We start from the raw sequence: 22,921 nt of genomic DNA, 5'->3' as shown, positions 1-22,921 counted from the left end.
AAATTCTTTGATTCCTGCAATAGGTACAAGGTCATTTTTTACTTTCTGTGGTTGCATGCACCTTTATTTACCTTTCTTTTTAATAGATATTTTAGTGGGAGGTTGAGAGGGGTTGTGTCAATGGCTGGTAGCTAGGCACCATTTAAAACTGTAACTTACATGAAACTACAAAAATAAAACAAAGGACTTCCTGAATATGGAAAAATCCTTGAAAATATTGCTTCTGTAGATATTTGGTGGAAATAAACTCTGCCTTATAGATATTCATCACAGATTGTTATTCAGATGATGGAGGCATTCATGTTCCTATAATATAATCTATGTCTTATGAAAGCTGGGTCATTTTATGAAAGAAAATGTAGTTACATGAGTGATTATAGGGGTTCCAATGACTTTCATAAAGTTTCTTTGTTATCTGTAAAAACTGCCTGATCTAAGTGTCATATAGTTAATGGGGCTCTCACGGCAAGTATACTGGGGGTTTGCTGTTCCTTCCTCCAGTGGCTCATGTTTTGTCAGAACTCTCCACTATGATTCATCCATCTTGGGTGCCCTGCATGGCATGGCTCATAGCTTCATTGAGTTATGCAAGTCCCTTTGACGTGACAAGGCCGTGAAGGGGAGGTGAAGAGGGCAAAGGAGAAGAGGGCAACAGAGGAGGAGAAGATAGAATGACATCACTGATGCAATGGACATGAACTTGGGTGAACTCCAGGAGATGGTGAGGGACAGGAAAGCCTGGCATGCTGCAGTCCACTAGGTCACAAAGAGTTGGGCATGACTTGGTGAGTGGACAACAGAGTTCTAGAGCTGAAACAGCTGTTTAAATCATTTAGTCTAGGAGTTGTGAATTCACTTGTCTTCAGAGACCAAAAAGTGACTTGCAAATGCATGAATTAGGCTGGTTTAATACAATCATGAGTCAGAGGAACTAGAGAGAAGTGGAAATTACTTTTTCCATCAAATCCTTAGGATATCAATGTATCAAAACAGTGTAAATATCAAAAACAGTATAATATAAACCACTCTCCCATTATAGAGATGGAATTGAGGTCAAGAGATATCAAGAGGTTTGCTCAAATTTAAGAGAATCTATGAATCTTGACCAGAACCAGCTATATAATTCTAGGAACCAATGAACAATAAAATATGGAGCTCCTTGTTCAACAATTATTAAGAATTTCAAGATAGTAACAGCAAAACATTAAACCTAGCATCATGCTCTGTATAACTGCATGAGATACATACCCTTAGAGCCATACCAGGTCTTCACTTCTGATTTAGAATTTATACATCCTAACAGAAAGAAATACACAGATACTCTCACCCGCAGCCACCAAAAAAATTGATAATGGAGATGGGGTTAAAATTAAGGCCTTGACTTTGACACTGCAGTAAGTAAACTGACTTTACTTAAAAGAAGGCTTTTGTAAGAAGTTTTAGAATCATTGCTTTTTGTTCCTGTCTGAATTCAGGTTTTATGGATTATTCGTTGATGATTTTCAATCCTAAAATTCAAAACTCTTCTCTAAAGGTTACTTCTGACTTGAATTCCAGGATGTTTGAAGAGTCATTCAGTCCAGGAATGAAACTCAGGAACATTTGCATCTACGGTCGAGTCTTACTCAGCTCTCTGAGCTCACTGCTATTGTTCTTTTCTTCTTACCTCAAAAAAGCTTTGTAACCTGAATCATCTCCTCAAATAACCTTTACAAAAAATCTTACTTGTTATGGTTTATCAGAAGGGAAGGGAAAGGGATGAATTAGAACGGAATTAACATATATGCACTACTATATATAAGATAGATCAACAACAAGGACCTACTGTATAGCACAGGGAAATCTACTCAATAAGTTGTAATAACCTGTAAGGGAAATTAATTTGAAAAAGAATATAGACCATACTCTAGACCATATATCACGATGGTGCAATCACTCACCTAGAGCCAGACATCCTGGAATGTGAAGTCAAGTGGGCCTTAGAAAGCATCACTACGAACAAAGCTAGTGGAGGTGATGGAATTCCAGTTGAGCTATTTCAAATCCTGAAAGATGATGCTGTAAAAGTGCTACACGCAATATGCCAGCAAATTTGGAAAACTCAGCAGTGGCCACAGGACTGGAAAAGGTCAGTTTTCATTCCAACTCCAAAGAAAGGCAATATCAAAGAATGCTCAAACTACCGCACAATTGCACTCATCTCATACACTACTAAAGTAATGCTAAAAATTCTCCAAGCCAGGCTTCAGCAATACGTGAACCATGAACTTCCAGATGTTCAAGCTGGTTTTAGAAAAGGCAGAGGAACCAGAGATCAAATTGCCAACATCTGCTGGATCATCGAAAAAGCAATAGAGTTCCAGAAAAACATCTCTTACTGCTTTATTGACTATGCCAAAGCCTTTGACTGTGTGGATCACAACAAACTGTGGAAAATTCTGAAAGAGATGGGAATATCAGACCACCTGACCTGCCTCTTGAGAAACCTATATGCAGGCCAGGAAGCAACAGTTAGAACTGGACATGGAACAACAGACTGGTTCCAAATAGGAAAAGGAGTACATCAAGGCTGTATATTGTCACCCTGCTTATTTAACTTCTGTGCAGAGTACATCATGAGAAACGCTGGGCTGGAAGAAGCACAAGCTGGAATCAAGATTGCTGGGAGAAATATCAATAACCTCAGATATGCAGATGACACCACCCTATGGCAGAAAGTGAAGAGGAACTAAAAAGCCTCTTGATGAAAGTGAAAGAGGAGAGTGAAAAAGTTGGCTTAAAGCTCAACATTCAGAAAACGAAGATCATGGCATCGGGTCCCATCACTTCATGGGAAATAGATGGGGAAACAGTGGAAACAGTGTCAGACTTTATTTTTTTGGGCTCCAAAATCACTGCAGATGGTGATTGCAGCCATGAAATTAAAAGAGGCTTACTCCTTGGAAGGAAAGTTATGACCAACCTAGATAGTATATTCAAAAGCAGAGATATTACTTTGCCAACAAAGGTCCATCTAGTCAAGGCTATGGTTTTTCCAGTAGTCATGTGTGGATGTGAGAGTTGGACTGTGAAGAAAGCTGAGCACCGAAGAATTGATGCTTCTGAACTGTGGTGCTGGAGAAGACTCTTGAGAGTCCCTTGGACTGCAAGGAGATCCAACCAGTCCATTCTAAAGGAGATCAGCCCTGGGATTTCTTTGGAAGGAATGATGCTAAAGCTGAAACTCCAGTACTTTGGCTACCTCAGGCAAAGAGTTGACTCATTGGAAAAGACTCTGATGCTGGGAGGGACTGGGGGCAGGAGGAGAAGGGGACGACAGAGGATGAGATGGCTGGATGGCATCACTGACTCGATGGACGTGAGTCTGAGTGAACTCCGGGAGTTGGTGATGGACAGGGAGGCCTGGCGTGCTGCAATTTATGGGGTCGCAAAGAGTCGGACACGACTGAGCAACTGAACTGAAGTCACTAATTATGTCTAATCCCTGGTTGGGGCAAAGGTGTGTGTGTGGGGGGGTTCTTTTAATGGAATTTTTTTCACACATGTATTTCAGAATGTGCTATGAAATATTTAAACTGAGTATCATAGAATGCTTTTTAAACTTTCCACAGGTGGAAATTTTCATATGGCCTTTATATATTTACCTATGGAATCCGGTACCTGAAAAAGGTAGGATCTGTCAAATTATTTTATATAATTCTCATGTAATTGTAAGTCTATATCTCATGTTTTCTGATGTGACAGAAGTAGTATTTTAAACAGTCATAAGACTTGCTAAGAGTTATTTGTGCGTTTTCTTTGATTTATAAAAATATTGTTGATTTATTCTTTGTAGTAAGTAACTTTTAGGCATATGTAGAAAACAGTTTTGAAAATAATTTGCTTTGATATTGCTAAGTCCTCGGACCACTCTAGTTGGTTATCTGCTACCCATAGGCTTTAGAAACTTATAAAATTCATCTGAGGCTCGAAAAGACGTTAGAGTTACCACATCACACAACTTAAAAAGGTCAGTTGTGGCATTGAGTGTTATTACCATAGCCTTTGCCAGTATAAATTAGAATTTAGTGTCTTGCAAAGCTACCAACAAGATGACACCAACTGCCAGTGGAAAACTCCATTCCTTTCCTAGACTGTGCTTTGCTATTCTACATAAACCAAGGCACCGTTAGCTACGAAAACAATTCTTTAAGGCTGTCATAGTCTTTTTCTTCATTATTTCAGTGTTTAATAGCACTAACAAATTAGGCTGCCTAACTTCGTCTCACGAGGACATGTAATAGCAGTAGCAAGTTAGGCTGCTTAACTTCAAGTTTCACAATCATACAATAGTGAGTTGGCAGAAGGTGGAAACTTATTTTTAAAAAATATTTTATGGTGTTATTCTTTAAAGTGGTGTCAGTGTTATCTTTATTTAGCACATTTTTATTTTCAAAGTGGGGCATTGTGCCAAGTGACATTCCTTACTTGTAAATTCTCATGTAAATATTTGTATGAAAATTACCTTTTATTTTTCGAGTCTGAGTAGTAAGATATTGTCTGCCTGTGGCAAATTCTGTTATAAATAATGGTTGTTTCCCAGTATCATAGTTTCCTAGAGGAAATATTCTTTTTGCTTGTTCTCTTATCCTTTAGCAACTGCACTTATTTTTCACTTAATAAGACTACATGGCCCAGAGGTCATTTGAATAGATTTAAAAGAGTGAACTTCACTTTGTATGCGAAGTATGAAGACGTTCTCAACTGGGGTAAATAAATATGGTGGAAACTGTTTATTTTGGAGCCCTACTGTTCCAGTTTTTAAGTTTACTTATCTGGGGGGAAGATGGAAAGAATTGGCTATAGAGCTGTAGAGAGAAAAAATGGCTATAGAGCTTTTATACTTCCAACTTTACTACCTCGGAAGAGGAAATAACTTTGGATGGAGTTTCAGCTGACATGGGAGAGTTGGGCATCATGGGAATATTGAGTTGCTAACTGAAGTCAAGGCTTGGAATTCATGTCAGGTTCTGTTGATGATGGTGAGCAAGGAGAGATGGTGAGAGCCAGGAACACTTTTTTGCCCTTTTCCCTAGATCTGCAGGACGCGGTCTCTTTTAAAAGCTCTCATTCAGCAAGCCTGGCCCTCTGTCATCAGAACAGGAAGCACTCTGACACAACTCTGCTTCATTCTGTCCCTACACAGACCGAATGGAACCAAATGGAACAATAGTAGTTTTCATTCTCTAGTTTCTCAGTGGCTCTGTAGAAGGCAGTAAGAGAGTTTCTCAATAGAATGTTTGCTTGAAAATTGTTGTTCCTTAAACTGTAACCGTTTCAGCTGCTTCTATCTGTAATAAATGCTTGAAAATGAAGAGAGCTAGATGTTGTTCTTGTTGGATTAATTTGTATTGGGGGTTTCTTCCTTTGATACTAAGAAGCACTCAGTTTGGGATGAGCTGTATGGTTTAGAGTTTGGTCATAATGCAAGATAGAATAGTGTACATGGAATCCATATGACTGAGCTAACTGCAAAGGATATCATAAGCTATCCTGTCTAACTCTTTCATTTCACAGCTGAGGCAGCGGACATCCAGAAAGGGTAGGTGGCATTCTACAGGTCACACAGTGAGTTTATGAAAGGGCTGAATCTGAAGTGAAACACATACTGCTATCTCTTGTTCTAGTACTCTCCCCCACTTTACCAGCCTGCCTTAACCGCAGCATGATTTTCAGATGACTTCCTTCTTTGGTTAAGCTAGGAAACTTAACCTAATGTAGTTGTTGTTTCTGTTTGTAGAACTTTAACATATTCTAGTTTTTCTGAAGAAAGGCTATATGATGGGAAAAGACCCTATGTGACTAGAAATAGTTTTCATATGCAAGGTATTTAGAAGCATAAGAGAAATATTGATCTATTGTACCTTTTATCACTTACTCTGTGTTGATTTCCCCTCCATTGTGTCATAGTTCCTATAGTTGATATGTGAACATATTTTCAGAGCAAGACACAGGCTGACTTCCGCGTGAATTGTCTCAGGGTCCTGGGCACCTACCTGCCTCTTGTACTGACCCAGTATAGGTGATAAATTGTGTGGCCACCCTATGGATAGTTCTATAATAAAGGATGAAATCATTGGCTCCATATTTTCAGACACCCTACAAAGAAAGTGTGTGTGTGTGTTCACTCATAGGAAATCAACAAAATGTTTTCTATAGTTTCATGATGACAGATAAGAGGGTGTACCTCATTTATGGTGAGGAGCTACTGCTTAGGTGTGCAGATGTTATAATGCTGTCTTTGCTTTCTTAGCTCCAAGCTGCCTTTAGAGCCAGCAGTAAATCTGATGATGGAAGTAGACCCTGACAGGCATAGACCTTACACACACGTTAGTGAACTATTAAGTGAAGTCATTGTTGAGTTAGTAGGATGTATTTAAATAGTAGAATCTAAACTATTTAAATAGTTTTAATAGTCTGCTCCTGTAATTGTTGACACAAGTGACTCTTTGCTCCATAAATATGATTGGCAGAGACAAGTACTTTCATAAAAGACACAGAATTAGTTGAGGTACTCTGAAGTCCCAGCACACAATGTACTCATACAAATTAATACATTTTTCTAGGTCTTGAAAGGAACCATATGTCAAACCTTTGAAAATAGAGTAAGTTATCTCTCACTTATTATTATCTTTTTTCTCATTTGTAGGTGGAAGTTTATATTGAGTAGAGCTCCTTAAATACTTTCTTTGAGTTCCTTTACTAATTTTTTAAAAATATAGTGTCACAGGGAATCCCTGAGATACATTTGCAACCGGGACTTAGGTAATTTTTTTTTTCTATGTAATCTATCCATTAGGCTAACATAATAACAACTTTTTGACCATAAGGCACATTTTATATCACAGTTTTCTACACATGCATGCGTGTGTGTGTGCTAAGTCACTTCAGTCATGTCTGACCCTGTGACTCCATGGATTGTAGCCCGCCAAGCTACTCTGTCCATGGGGATTCTCCAGGCAAGAATACTAGAGTGGGTTACCATGCCCTCCTCCAGGGGGTCTTCCTGACCCAGGGATCGAACGTGCGTCTCTTATGTATCCAGCATTGGCAGGCAGGTCCTTTACCACTAGCATAACCTGGAAAGCCCATACACAGGCATATATACAATTAAAATAAAGTTTACTCAAAATATATCTCTACCTAACTCTCTATCAGTCAGGGTCTCCATTAGGAGACAGAAACCACAGGAGTGATTCTTGCAGTGACTATAATGTTAAGAATTATAAACCAAGAGCAAGTCGCTGCTGCTGCTGCTAACTCGCTTCAGTCGTGTCTGACTCTGTGTGACCCCATAGACGGCAGCCCACTAGGCTCCCCCGTCCCTGGGATTCTCCAGGCAAGAACACTGGAGTGGGTTGCCATTTCCTTCTCCAATGCAGGAAAGGAAAAGTGAAAGTGAAGTCGCTCAGTCGTGTCCGACTCCTAGCGACCACATGGACTGCAGCCTACCAGGCTCCTCCATCCATGGGATTTTCCAGGCAAGAGTACTGGAGTGGGGTGCCATCGCCTTCTCCGGAGCAAGTCACTAAGATGATATTATTCAGAGTAATTGATCTGCTGTTTGCTACCAGTCTGCCATGAGATAAGGAGCTTGACTTGAATGCAAATCAACTCACTGCTTCTTTTTTTGAGAGAATCTATCTCTGAAGAAGAATCGGCAGAACTGAACAGTGTGCTTAGCAACGTAGTTAATTGACATTCTGATGAAACAATAACAAACATTTCAAGGACTGGAGCTTGTCTGCCCACAACACTTTGCTCAGTGCTACACTGAGGTCCCATGGAGGCAGTAATGGCAGGAAGAAGCTACAGCTCTGAGGATGGAGGCCTGTAGGAAGGAGTTGGGGTTATTAGAACGCGGACACTTGAAGAAGGAACCATGGAGCTGGACAGGCCTTCTGCTGAGAAAACGGTGACCGGCTGTTACATCTCAGAAACCACAAGGAGGCTGATTCTGAGAATGAGGGAAGAATGCAACCAAGTGCAGCCTCTGGGATGCACGGTCTGGGGTGCAGATGCAATGCTGGAGGGTGGGTGAGAGTGGGGCTGGGGGTGAAGGCGAGAACGGGAAGCAAAACAGAAAGGAGCCATTCTTTCTTCATCTAGCAGTCTTCCTGCCTCCTCTAGTGCCTACCTAGATTCAGAGCTCAGCAAGGGACCAGCTCCTTGGAGCCAGCTCAAGACCGTCCACCTATGAAATCATGAGTGAGGGTTAGATGGGGGAGTGAGACTACCTCTAAGGGATAAGTAAAACATGAGAAAAAGAAACAAGCACAGAGTGTTCTCAAAAGGCTGCTGCTATCCCTGCTCAGTCACGTCTGACTCGTCACAAACCTTTGGACCGCAGTGCGCCATGCTCTTCTGTCCATGGGATTTCCCAGGCAAGGATCCTGGAGTGGGTTGCCATAGTCCAAAGTGACATTTATCATTTTTGAATACTGCTTTGGGTTTTTTTCATTTTTATATTTTAGAAATTCTATCAAAGAACAAAGATTTTCGAAGTTTTCTTTTACTCTACCTAATCCAAACTAAATAGCTTTTGGTGATGCACTATACACTTTGTTAAGAGCATATCTAATACCTCATGTTAACAGAATCAAGCGATGACAGGCATTATTCACTGGGATCTGACCACTAAATAAAATTCTTTTATGCAAAAGAAAAAAAACAGACTTCCCACTGTGCTGTATTCTATGATACACTCTGACAACTTACCATAATTTATTTCATTACATTTTAAAAATATGCAGATTGCTACTGATTATATTGACTTCATGACTAACCAGGGGTGAACACTCACATTTGAAAAGTACCTTGGCCAGCTGAGCACTTTACCCATTTCCCTTAAACTTTCTGAACCTGGCCTGAATTACGGCATAACTTCTCATTATTCATTGGGTGTGCTTTTCAAAGGTCAACAAAGAAAGCCAGAATATTCTTCTGGTGTCATGTTTCAAGGTGTTCCCTTTTCCTTGTTGGTTCTTTCTCTTGGAATCTTTCTGAAGTGAAAGTAACATTGTCATCCTTTTGCCTGTTTTGATATGGAAGTAAAAATTGTCCAGTCATTATAATATGTGTCCAATAAGAGTTTTCTTTGTATTGTTTTAAAATTTTGAAATTGCTTACAGCACATCGCTTGTTTAAGGAGGCTTGACATTAGGAGTTTTACTTAAGAAAAATGCCCCATCAAATGACATAGAATACGGTAGACATTGGAAAGGGACCCTAAAGATCAACTATCTCAGATTTCTCATTTCAGAAAAGAAGAAACAATTTTAAAAGAATCGATTGACTTGCCTGAAGAAAGAATCTCAGTCTTGTGGTTTACAATTTCTAGGTTGTTTAAAAAAAATAAAATTTAGAAAACAAGTTTCAAAATCTAGTAGTTCAAGAAATGTTTTTAATTTTTATTAGTAAATTCACCTGGCTAGGAAATAGAAGTCACATCACTATGGGAGAACATCATGGGACTAAAGTTTCAGTCTCTGCTCTGCCAGTTGTGCTTAATGGTACCTTTGCTCCCTGGAACCTCATTTTTCTCATCTGTGAAATGGGAAGATGATGCTTGCCTTGGCTTTCTCAGCTTGCATATAGGAGTTCTGTGGAAACTCTATAGTACTTTGAAAATGTAAGACATAACACTAATTATTACTGATTTAGAGGGGGCTCTTGGCAGCTGTGAATGTCTGTCTCCCATAATCCTCTAACATGAAGCTTTCCGTCTTGTGCTGCCGCTGCCATCTAGTCCAGTGAACTCCTTTGTCCTGACTGCTTTGATGCTTGCAAACAGGTAAATGTACTGCCTGGAATGGAAATTGTCTGGCGTGACCTGAGGAAATTGCCCTTCAAGGCTTCTCCTTATTGTATCTTCCATATCTCCTTCCCACATCTGTCCTCTTGAATATTTTCTGATTCCCTCATACCTTTCATTTGCCCTTGACTTATGTCTGGTATCCTATCTGAGAAGAATATTCTGAAGCCAGAGAGAAACTGAAGATAGTGTGTTTCAGTGAGGACCCTGAAGAAGGAGCCAGAAGACCTGGCCATTAATCAGTTTTGCAATGTTAAACAAGTTAGATTCTCTGGGATTGAATTGCTACATCTCTAAAATTAGTAATGTAGTCTAATGCAACATTTTAAATTATTTTTATTATTTTAATATATATAACATTTAAAAACTCGTACTCCATAATTCAGTGAAGATTTTGAAATAGCTGATCATAATGGCAAGCTGGTACAAACCTGTTTAGAAAGCAAAATGGTGATATAGAATAATAACCATAAGAATGTTCATATACTGTGACTTAGCAATTCAACTTCTATGAATTAATCCTGAGGAATGAATTATATGGAAGCAAAAAATATACATGTATAAAGTTTTATTACAACTTAAAAATATTTATACACACATACACTTATATGCAAATTATATAGCAAATCCGAAATAGAACGTAAAACAACCTTGATGCTTAATATTAGAATTGTTTAAATTGTTGTTATCAAAATGGCAAAATAGCATGCAACAACTTAAAAATAATGACCATAAAATTACTACATTATTTGTAGTGCTAGTGAAACATTAAATAGAACATTACATGAAAATAAGTAACAAACTCATTGTTTTGAAAACTCATTGATTTTGCTTTTAAAATCATATATATATATAGCAAATTGGATGAAATAGGTAAAAAAAATGTTAAGACTTCTTTTAGAGAGGAATTGTGGATGGTTCATTTTTCTCAAAATATCTTCACTATTTTCTTTTTCTTTTTTATTTAAAAAGTTAACCTTAAGATACAGGAATTAGGATAGAAATGATTGTGCATGATTTGTGAAATTATGGATTGTGAAAGTGTTTGCAGTTTTTAATATTTATTTAATTAGCTGCACCTGGTCTTAGTTGTAGCACACAGGATCTTCTTCTTCTTTTTTTTTTTTAATTTTTACTTTATTTTACTTTACAATACTGTATTGGTTTTGCCATACATTGACATGAATCCACCACGGGTGTACATGCGATCCCAAACATGAACCCCCCTCCCACCTCCCTCCCCATAACATCCCTCTGGGTCATCCCCGTGCACCAGCCCCAAGCATGCTGTATCCTGCATCAGACATAGACTGGCAATTCATTTCTTACATGATAGTATACATGTTTCAATGCCATTCTCCCAAATCATCCCACCCTCTCCCTCTCCCTCTGAGTCCAAAAGTCTGCTCTACACATCTGTGTCTCTTTTGCTGTCTCGCATACAGGGTCATCATTACCATCTTTCTAAATTCCATATATGTGTGTTAGTATATTGTGTTGGTGTTTTTCTTTCTGGCTTACTTCACTCTCTATAATTGGCTCCAGTTTCATCCATCTCATCAGAACTGATTCAAATGTATTCTTTTTAATGGCTGCGTAATACTCCGTTGTGTATATGTACCACAGCTTTCTTATCCATTCATCTGCTGATGTACGTCTAGGTTGCTTCCATGTCCTGGCTATTATAAACAGTGCTGCGATGAACATTGGGGTACACGTGTCTCTTTCAATTCTGGTTTCCTCAGTGTGTATGCCCAGCAGTGGGATTGCTGGGTCATAAGGCAGTTCTATTTGCAATTTTTTAATGAATCTCCACACTATTCTCCATAGTGGCTGTACTAGTTTGCATTCCCACCAACAGTGTAGGAGGGTTCCCTTTTCTCCACACCCTCTCCAGCATTTATTGCTTGCAGACTTTTGGATCGCAGACATTCTGACTGGTATGAAGTGGTACCTCATTGTGGTTTTGATTTGCATTTCTCTAATAATGAGTGATGTTGAGCATCTTTTCATGTGTTTGTTAGCCATCTGTATGTCTTCTTTGGAGAAATGTCTATTTAGTTCTTTGGCCCATTTTTTGATTGGGTCATTTATTTTTCTGGAATTGAGCTGCATAAGTTGCTTGTATATTTTTGAGATTAGTTGTTTGTCAGTTGCTTCATTTGCTATTATTTTCTCCCATTCAGAAGGCTGTCTTTTCACCTTGCTTATATTTTCCTTTGTTGTGCAGAAGCTTTTAATTTTAATTAGATCCCATTTGTTTATTTTTGCTTTTATTTCCAGAATTCTGGGAGGTGGATCATAGAGGATCCTGCTGTGGTTTATGTCTGAGAGTGTTTTGCCTATGTTCTTCTCTAGGAGTTTTATAGTTTCTGGTCTTACATTTAGATCTTTAATTCATTCTGAGTTTATTTTTGTGTCAGTTGTAACTTTTAAAAGGAGAAAAATGTTTTTTGAAGTTGTGTTGCATTTAAATGGCAAAGACATGTGGAAGTTTCATTTAAAAACTCCCCATCTGTTCTTGTTTACTTAATCCTGACTGCCCTAGTGCCCGCATTTTCTCTCAGGGCTTCTCTGAGGTCTTATTGCCCAGAATGCCTCTCTATGGCCCTAGCACAGACTTCTTTCTTAGCTTTTTATTTTGTATTGAGGTATAGCCTTTGAATTCTTTCTGAAGTGAAGACTCAGACACAACTGGGTGACTGAACAACAACAACGTAGCCAATTAACAGTGTTGTGATAGTTTCAAGTGAACAGCAAGGGGACTCAGCCACAGGTCTGCATGTATCCACTCTCCCTCATACTCTGCTCGCATCCAGGCTGCCTCATGACACTGAACAGGGTTCCGTAGCATAGACTCTCTAATGAGCTTCTTTAGTCTTCAGTGGGATTCTGGTAAGATTTAAGCTCTTTTTCCATAACAGATTTACATGGCCTGTGTTAGACAATAAATTCTTCATTTCATATAATACTTTAAAAACCTCTTTCACAATGCAAGTCCCACCTTTTTGGGGGTAATGCTTTGGAAACATTCTTGGCTTAGTGTATAGCCAGAATGAAATTTTGCATCGCTAATCATAATCGTAATCATGATAAGGATAGTTACACTGTGCTGAGCACTCACTGTGGGCCAGACATTCTTATTCATTTCACATGTGTTGCACTGTATAACTCCTCATCCTTATACATGAAGGAACCAAGGCTAGCAAAGGGTCAGTAATGTGGCCAAGTCAGTGGGAGGGCTGAGATTTAAATCTAGGTCTGTTTGGCTATTGGAGAAGGAAATGGAAACCCACTCCAGTATTCTTGCCTGGAGAATCCCAGGGACAGAGGAGCCTGGTGGGCTGTCATCTATGGGGTCTCACAGAGTCAGACACGACTGAAGCAACTTAGCAGCAGCAGCAGCATATTTGGCTATATAGCCTACTTGTGTCCAGGCTTAGTTACTGACTGAGTAGGTCTACTGGGCTGATGAGGCTTGAGCAGCGACTAAGGAAAAGCAGAGTCTCTGTCTTATAACTGAATTCATATTCAGAACACAGAGTTAAATTTAGTGATTATATTCAAAACGTCCAAATTAAGCATCGCATTTGTTTCATTTTTCTGCTTCCAAATGAACTCGCTTTGGTAAAGCTGAGAATTGGTGTCTTGCTGTATTCTTAGTAATTTAGATCTTATCAGAAATTGTCTCCTAATTTTCTGACGTGTATAGATGTCCCTTTTTATACTAACCAACAATGTACTAGGGTGGCCAAAGGTTCATTTGGGTTTTTCCTTAAGGTGGTATGGACTTTTGGCCAACCCAATAATTATACAATACAATTTATTCTCTCCTTCTGTTATACTTTCTATGATGTGACTAGAAAACTTATATACTATTTACAGTAAGAAGCTAGTTGATAAAATTCAGTATTTTCTGTAGCTCAGGAAATGTAAATTGTTGATTGCCTAGAGTAAATTAAAACTTCAGATGATAAAACCATTCCTTCAGCACTGAGGTTATAGCTTTTAATTTAATGAGATGGCAACAAATTTGATTTAGGTTGTTTAAACTTTCCCCCATCACTTCTCAGCTTTTTGGCTAAAGTGAAAGTCGCTTAGTCGTGTTCGAATCTTTGCGACACCATACAGTCCATGGAATTCTCCAGGCCAGAATACTGGAATGGGTAACCTTTCCCTTCTTCAGGGGATCTTCTCAAACTAGGGATTGAACCGAGGTCTCCCACATTGCAGGTGGATTCTTTACTAACTGAGCTATTAGGGAAGCCCCAAGAATACTGGCGTGGGTTGCCATTTCCTCCTCTACAGGGATCGTCCCAGTCCAGGGATTGAACTCAGGTCTCCTGAGTCTGCTGCATTGCAGGCATCTGGATTCTTGACTGCTGAGTCTCCTGGGATGCCTTTTGACTAAGATCAAGTATTCAGTTCAGTTCAGTTTAGACACTCAGTCATGTCCGACTCTACGATCCCAAGAACTGCAGCACTCCAGGCCTCCCTGTCCATCACCAACTCCTGGAGTTCACCCAGACTCATGTCCATTGAGTCGGTGATACCATCCAACCATCTCATCCTCTGTCGTCCCCTTCTCCTCCTGCCCTCAATCTTTCCCAGCATCAGGGTCTTTTCCAATGAGTCAGCTCTTTACATCAGGTGGCCAAAGTATTAGAGTTTCAGCTTCAACATCAGTCCTTCCAATGAACACCCAGGACTGATTTCCTTTAGAATGGACTGGTTGGATCTCCTTGCAGTCCAAGGGACTCTCAAGAGTCTTCTTTGACACCACAGTTCAAAAGCATCAATTCTTTGGCACTCAGCTTTCTTTATAGTCCAACTCTCACATCCATACATGACCACTGGAAAAACCATAGCCTTGACTAGATCAACCTTTGTTGGCAAAGTAATGTCTCTGCTTTTTAATATGCTGTCTACGTTGGTCATAACTCTCCACCCTGGTGGCTCAGAAGGTAAAGCGTCTGTCTACAATGCAGGAGACCCAGGTTCAATCCCTGGGTTGGGAAGATCCCCTGGAGAAGGAAATGGCAACCCACTCCAGTACTCTTGCCCGGAAAATTCCACAGACTAAGGAGCCTGGTAGGCTGCAGTCCATGGGGTCACAAAGAATTGGACATGACTGAGTGACTTCATTTCACTTTCCTTCCAAGGAGTAAGCATCTTTTAATTTCATGGCTGCAGTCACCATCTGAAGTGATTTTGGAGCACAGAAAAATAAAGTCAGCCACTGTTTCCCCATCTATTTGCCATGAAGTGATGGGACCAGATGCCATGATCTTCGTTTTCTGAATGTTGAGCTTTAAGCCAACTTTTTCACTCTCCTCTTTTACTTTCATCAAGAGACTCTTTAGTTGTTCTTCAATTTCTTCCATAAGGGTGGTGTCATCTGCATATCTCAGGTTATTGGTATTTCTCCCGGCAATCTTGATTCCGGCTTGTGCTTCCTCCAGGCCAGCATTTCTCATGATGTACTCTGCATGTAAGTTAAATAAGTAGGGTGACAATATACAATCCTGATGCACTCTTGTTCCTATTTGGAACCAGTCTGTTGTTCCATGTCTAGTTCTAACAGCTGCTTCTTGACCTGTATACAGATTTCTCAGGAGGCACTTCAGGTGGTCTGGTATTCCCATCTCTTTCAGAATTTTCCACAGTTTATTGTAATCCACACAGTCAAAGGCTTTGGCATAGTCAATAAAGCAGAAATAAATGTTTTTCTGGAACTCTCTTGCTTTTTCGATGATCCAGCGGATGTTGGCAATTTGATCTCTGGTTCTTCTGCCTTTTCTAAAACCAGCTTGAACATCTGGAAGTTCATGGTTCACATATTGCTGAAGCCTGGCTTGGAGAATTTTGAGCATTACTTTAGTAGTGTGTGAGATGAGTGCAATTGTGTGGTAGTTTGAGCATTCTTTGGCATTGCCTTTCTTTGGAACTGGAATGAAAACTGAGCTTTTCCAGTCCTGTGGCCACTGCTGAGTTTTCCAAATTTGCTGGCATATTGAGTGCAGCACTTTCACAGCATCATCTTTTAAGATTTGAAATAGCTCAACTGGAATTCCATCACCTCCACTAGCTTTGTTTGTAGTAATGCTTGCTACTGCTAAGTCCCTTCAGTCGTGTCCGACTCTGTGCGATCCCAGAAACTGCAGCCCACCAGGCTCCCCCATCCCTGGATTCTGCAGGCAAGAACACTGGAGTGGGTTGCCATTTCCTTCTCCAGTTCATGAGAATGAAAAGTGAAAGTGAAGTTGCTTAGTTGTGTCCGATTCTTTGCGACCCCATGGACTGCAGCCCACCAGGCTCCTCCGGGATTTTCCAGGCAAGAGTACTGGAGGGGGTTGCCATTTCCTTCTCTAGTAGTGATGCTTAACTTTCCCTAAAGAACATCAAGAAACCTTTTACCCAAATTTTCATTTTGTGTTCAGGCTTTGTCTTGAGAGAATGACATTCACATCGAGAGCTTTCTCCAGGCCATGCGGTAGAAAGATTTCAGGACTTGCAGGAGTTCATGAAGCTGAAATGGATTTTTGTGGGAGGAGGAGGTGCTTACGTGAATTTCCACGTATATGTGGTGACTTCTACCTTACTGAGTGATACTTGCTCTTAGGTAATTATATATACAAGGGTTTGTGGAGTTGGTGCTTGATCAAACCATTAATCTTTTCAGCTTCCTTAATAAAATACCAACTTTGTAGAAACTTTCAAAATAAAAGCTGACTTACAGTTCAGAGACTACTGAAATAACCCTGATTTAAATATGATTTCATTATTAAATAGTGCCCTCAAGGCATAGACTTACACGTCTCAAAATGTTTAGAGCTCAGCTTGACTATGAAAACATTGGTCCTCATTTATATGCTGTAACAAAGCTAGTGCCACAGGCTTCCTTTGGCTGACAGCAGTGCCTGAGAACTGGCTTGCATTAGTATTTGTCTCCTGTTTCCGTGGGGAATAGAAAACTAGTCACTCTCAGAAGAGTTCAGGTAATTTGATATGAAATATTGATCCATGTTTCAAAATCTGTACCTGCACGTTCACTTTGCATTAGTTGAAGCATCATCTGACACTTAAAATTCTTTACTGAATTCAAAAAGGGTTTCTTTTTCTTAGGTTTGTTTTTTTAGTAAAATCTGAGAGTTAATGGCTTTCGCATACAGTGGTCATCATAATAAAACATTGTCCTCACCAACGATAATGAAACAAACCACATGTTCTTTGCTTTAAAAAAAAAAAACAAAAAGGAGCTTTCTGGAGGGAAGTAATGAGATGTTCAGTTCTGCAGCCAGTTTCGTCTCTTCAGGAAAGACTTGATCCTGGCCATGAGAGGTGGGGTCGGGGGTACTTAGCCCAAGGACTGGGTATGAAGCAGAGGTGGCCAGCGCTTGCTCTGTCCAGAGCTCCATGTGTGGCTCTGAGAAACTGGCTCAAGGAGCATCTGGATACTGGTTCAGCTACAGTTTGCTGTAAGGTGAGACACACGGCCCAGGGTTTTGTTTTTGCCCCCTTCTCCATTATTAAGGCACGCGGGAATGGCCCTCCTGCTAGAGGCCATTGCTGTCATTATTTTAGGATTTTTTGCACAACAGTCTGTGATACCAGTCACCTTGGAATGATTTTTCCAAAGCACAGGGAAGATGGCCATTTTGTCCTCAGGGTATTTAGGCTTCTATAAAGCAGTGAACAGTGGAAAGAATAAAGTTTTTGTTTTCAGGCAGAATTAATCTGTCGTGATAGAGGTAGTTGTATGGGAGAGGGCAGGAGAGAGCCTGCTGGAATGCTGAAAGTATCCTAGATCTCAATCTGGGTGATGGTGACATAGGTGAATATGTATGTAGACAGTTGATGTGGGTGTATACGTATGGAGACATAGCGTGTTTCTGTGCACTTAGATTTGTGCACTGTAACTGTAACTTACTCTTCAGTGAAAAAAATTAATGATGGTGTTTGGTCCTCCTGTAGCTCCATATAAAGCAGCTTCTGCTGGTGCTGACTGCACATGTGGGCACAAGACATTTGAGGATCAAAAACTGTTGTTTAAAGGGCTCTTCCAAGAGCCTGGCCTATTACTGTTGGGAGTTACTGATCTCTCTTCATTTGTTCATTCTTTAATTCAGTGTCTTTTGAGTTCTTACCTATGAGAGAGATTATTCTAAGTGAAAGCAGTTGTGTCTGACTCTTTGTGACCCCATGGACTCTGCAGTCCATGGAATTCTCCAGGCCAGAATACTGGAATGGGTAGCCTTTCCTTTCTCCAGGGGATCTTCCCAACCTAGGGATCGAACCCAGGTCACCTGCATTGTAGGCGGATTCTTTACTAGCTGAGCCACAAGGGAAGCCCAAGAATACTGGAATGGGTAGCCTTTCCTTTCTCCAGGGGATCTTCCAGAATTCAACTGAGGTCTCCTGCATTGGCACGACTGAAGCGACTTAGCAGCAGCAGCAGCAGCTCCTGCATTGCAGGCAGATTCTTTACAAACTGAACTATCAAGGAAGCCCAATTATTCTGAGCATCACAGATAAAACAGCAGGTCAGTCTGAGTTCCTGAGCTAATACTATTGTTGTTCTTCCCTTCCCTGGGATCATCAATAACATAGGAATTTAATTCAACTTAGCTAACATTTATCAAACATCTGTGCTGCCAAGACATAGTGGTAGATAGAAGAGGAGAGGGAAGGAATAATTCTTGCCTGTGAGGATCTTATAGTACAGTAGAAAGTCAAGATTTTTCTATTAATACTTACACTTTGAGACTCTGTGATGAATGATAGAAGTATAGGGTTCTGTCTTGAGCATGGGAAAGAGATGCAACTGAGGGAATTGAAGAAAACTGCAGGGAAGTAGTATTTAGTTTGAGCCCTCCTGAATGGGTTGTCATTGACGGAGTGTGGGGGAGGGGGGTGGCTAGTGAAAGCATTCTTTTTTTAATTTAAATTTATTTATTTTAATTGGAGGCTAATTACTTTACAATACTGTAGTGGTTTTGCCATACATCAACATAAATCCGCCACGGGTGTACACGTGTTCCCAATCCCGAGCCCCCCTCCCACCTCTCTCCCCATACCATCCCTCTGGGTCATCCCAGTGCACCAGCCCCAAGCATCCTGTATCCTGCATCAAACCTCGACTGGCGATTTGTTTCGTATATGATATTATACATATTTCAATGCCATTCTCCCAAATCATCCCATTCTCTCCCTCTCCCACAGAGTCCAAAAGACTGTTCTATACATCTGTGTCTCTTTTGCTGTCTCGCATACAGGGTTATCGTTACCATCTTTCTAAATTCCATATATATGCATTGCTGCTGCTGCTGCTGCTGCTGCTGCTGCTGCTGCTGCTGCTGGTGCTAAGTTGCTTCAGTTGTGTCCGACTCTGTGCGACCTCATAGACGGCAGCCCATTAGGCTCCTCTGTCCCTGGGATTCTCCAGGCAAGAATACTGGAGTGGGTTGCCATTTCCTTCTCCAATGCATGAAAGTAAAAAGTGAAAGTGAAGTCACTCAGTCGTGTCTGACTCTTAGCGACCCCATGGACTGCAGCCTACCAGGCTCCTCCGTCCATGGATTTTCCAGGAAAGAGTACTGGAGTGGGGTGCCATTGCCTTCTCCGATATATGCGTTAGTATACTGTATTGGTGAAAGCATTCTTAGGTAAGAAGAACAGAGTGGGAAAACTGGAAAACAAAACAAGGTCTGTTTGAGACTACATGATGGAGAAATTGGGGAAATAATACTGGTAATGTATTTGGGAAGGGCTTGATTGTTGTTTTAAAGAGATTGGACTTTGCAGCTAATGAGGGCTTAGTTCTTCTGTGTCCTTATTGTAAAGAAGCCTGGTGTTTGTGTGGAAGGGGCATCCTGCCTCTTTCCTGACCCCGATACAAAGTCTCTCATTAACACATGACACTACCTCTTCCCTACGTCTTCTCTGTGGGTCCTGCTCCTTCTCCTTCCACATACCCCAGAGCGGTCAATGAATGGAGCAGAGAAGTCTAAGATAATGGTGGAAAGTCATTTCAACTACATCCATCTCCCCAGCCTCATCCAGCTATGAATGGCCGTGAAATTATATCCTTAATCCTCACCAACAGAGCCTAACGAGACACTGACATTACTTTTCCTCCATTACTATTGTAACCCTCTGCAAGCAACATGATTGCTCCAACTACTGGTTCTTTCCCTGTAGTCCCACTTCACCCTTCTCTGCCCTACTTGCTCACTCTCCTTTTTCTTTAATCTCTTTTATTGTGATAAAAGTCACATGATATAAAACATACTATTTTAAATACATTTGACTGTACAGTTCAGTGGTGGTAGGTTTGTTCACATTGGTGTGCAACTCTCACCGTTATCCATCTCCCGAATTTTTCACCTTCCTAAACTGAAACTCCGTCCCCATTAAACACTAACTCCCTGTCCCCCCCAGCCCCCACCCCTGGCATCTACCAGTGTACTTTCTGACTCTACGAATTTGACTATTCTAGGTACCCAGTCCCACTTGCTTACTTTCAGATCCTCCCTGTTGGAGTATCATCTTCTTTTAGACATTTCTTTCAATTAAACAGATCTTTGCTATTTCATAGCAATTTTATTTAAAAATTTGGGGGAAAAGTTGAAAAATTCATGACTGAAATCAAGCATGGAGATTAGTTGAGAATTCTCATTATTTGTGGTTACCCTATTTCCTATTAATTTTATATACAGGGTTGGCAGTAAAATTAGATAAAATTGCCTTTTTCCCCTGAACTGGCAGGTAGTTTGAATTCTGGCCAAATTCTTCCACTTATGTGAGTAGTACATCTAACCAGATCTATCCTTAGAATATTAGTTATGAGGAGTAGATTGAGGGTTTCCAGTATTTCTGTCTTATGTCTTAAGAAGTATGTGTATATGTAACCCAGTTAGTAAAGCCATGGTGACTGGTACCCAGGGTCTCACTGCTAATTGCTGACTGAAGGATGTTTCAGGATGTCTAAGGGATTCCATTACCACAGTTGTGTGAACCATGTATCCAGGGAGCATCAGACTGATTCTCAGGCCCCTAGACTGAAAGATAAAGTGTTCTCCACTCTCCTTTACAGTACACGGTGTCGTCCGGATACAATGAAGATTGCAGAGTACAGTGTAACCATTAGCATTTCACTTTCCCTTCCTGTCTAGGACAGAGTCAGGTCCATCTTCCTCAAGTTAATTAACTGGTAAGACTCTAGTAGTTGTTTCTGCAGTGACTTGGGTACTAGGAAGGCATTTAGTAACCACAGAGGAAGGAAACATAGTCTGTTTTCCTAGGCAATAGCGCTCTGGTCAGTTGTCAGCATCTCCTTTGTGGAGGTGTCTTCCTTTCCATAACAGGTTTTTGTTTAGGATGTTAAAAGTAAATATATTAATAAAATACCCAAACATGGATTCTTAATAGGGTGCATGGTATTCAGCATAAGCAGAAAAATCTTATTTGGAACTACCTATTCCAATACAAATGGAGGTAGTGGGTAGACTGCAATGCTCTGTGTGCGTGGGCACACGTGAGCATCATTGCTGTATGACGGGTGTGCACACGCGCACCTGTGTGTGCAGGCATCACCACTGATATGAAGCGTGAAGCAGGAAGGATCTCTTCTCACTTCGTTCCTAATAATGGTTCCTGTCACCCTCACCTCAGTTTTTCTTTAACGGTTGAAGCTGGAAAGAAATTGAGATAGCAGTGCTTTGCTAATTATCTTGATTTCATGTGAATTATGAAAAAGGGGCCATGTAAAAATGAAATTACTAAATACTGTGGATATGATTTGATTTGGGATCGGTTGACCTAATTTACAAGGTTCCAGGCTGGGAAATAGTTTCCCACTTCCCTTCCTTATTCACCAGTCCTTTATTCTCAAACAGTGGCCTCCTCTAGGTGATTTCTTTGTACTGCATAAGCATGGAGTATGATCAACAGAGACTGGCAAAATTCTGATTGCCAAATATGCTACTGCAAAGAAAAACACAGTCCTACAAGTTATATGCATAACTGCTGTAGTCCTGTGGATGAAAATGTATACATTAAAAATAGAGTTTAGATTATGATTCTGTTTGACTATGGGAACATCTCTTATCCAGACGTGACACATTAATTCAGTCATTGAATAAACAGGGGCTTGTAGTATGAAGTCTGGCTTTCTGAAGGAATAGCTTTTGTGTCATCATGTTGTGGAAAAGTTGTGCCTACTTTTTAGGTATCAGATTAGAAATGCTATTCTTCTCCTTTTAAGAAGTTCCTGCTTAACTACATTTGAATTATAAAAAAATCACACTTAATGTAACATTGGAGGTTTTATCCTCATGTGCTCAATATGGCAATCCTAGGGCAAGAAATTGATAGAAGTACAGAATGGACTCCTGAATAATAGAGAAATTGTGAGGAAAAGTACTGGTTTGTGATTCCATTAATTTAAAATCTATTTTGATTGCTAAGAAAAATTATTTGATTTAGTAGCTAATGCCAGTGATTGTATTCATACCCACCTGCAAGAGAAAAAAGACTTTAGATTTGTAATAGCCTCTCATTATTTTAAGACTTTTTTTGTTTATTTTTGCAGCCGTGCATTTAAGATGTCCTTATAGCATTTATTTCAAATAAGTGAAGCAATATTATAATATGAGATTATTTCATCTTGTTAAAATGTGGGACATCTGAATAATTACCAAGTTCAAAGAAAAAAAATGTTCCAAGAGTGGGTCTTAAACTTGACCATGTCTGAGAATCACCAGGAGGGCTTGTTAAGCCACAGATAGCTAGGCTTAACTCAGAGCTTCTGATTCCATAGATTTGGACGAGGCCTGAGGATTTCTGTCTCCAGCAAGTACTCGAATGATGATGATGGCAACACTGATCCAGGGACCTCACTTGTGTTAAGGGCCCTAACATAAGGGACCTTATGCTGTGTTATAGTATGGTACCCATAAAAAGCTAAATACTCACTGACAAATTAACAGACTTAGTGGCTTAAAACAGTGAACACGAAGTTAATCTCTTACAGTCCTGTGGTCAGAAATCCAAAATCAGTTTCACTGG

General features: G+C 40.2%; 1 protein-coding gene across 1 annotated transcript in view; it reads left to right on the top strand.

Annotated features, from left to right (window-relative positions):
• Positions 1-22,921, top strand: part of CERS6 (ceramide synthase 6) — a 341,431-nt gene that overhangs the window by 191,231 nt on the left and 127,279 nt on the right. The window contains exons 4-5 of the mRNA XM_052635449.1: positions 3,612-3,669; positions 6,606-6,644. Coding sequence (XP_052491409.1) covers positions 3,612-3,669; positions 6,606-6,644 — 97 coding nt within the window. The remainder of the gene's footprint in view (positions 1-3,611; positions 3,670-6,605; positions 6,645-22,921) is intronic.

Source organism: Budorcas taxicolor, chromosome 2 (genome assembly GCF_023091745.1).
Source record: "Budorcas taxicolor isolate Tak-1 chromosome 2, Takin1.1, whole genome shotgun sequence".
NCBI lineage: Eukaryota > Metazoa > Chordata > Mammalia > Artiodactyla > Bovidae > Budorcas > Budorcas taxicolor.
This window is presented reverse-complemented; position numbering and strand designations above follow the sequence as displayed.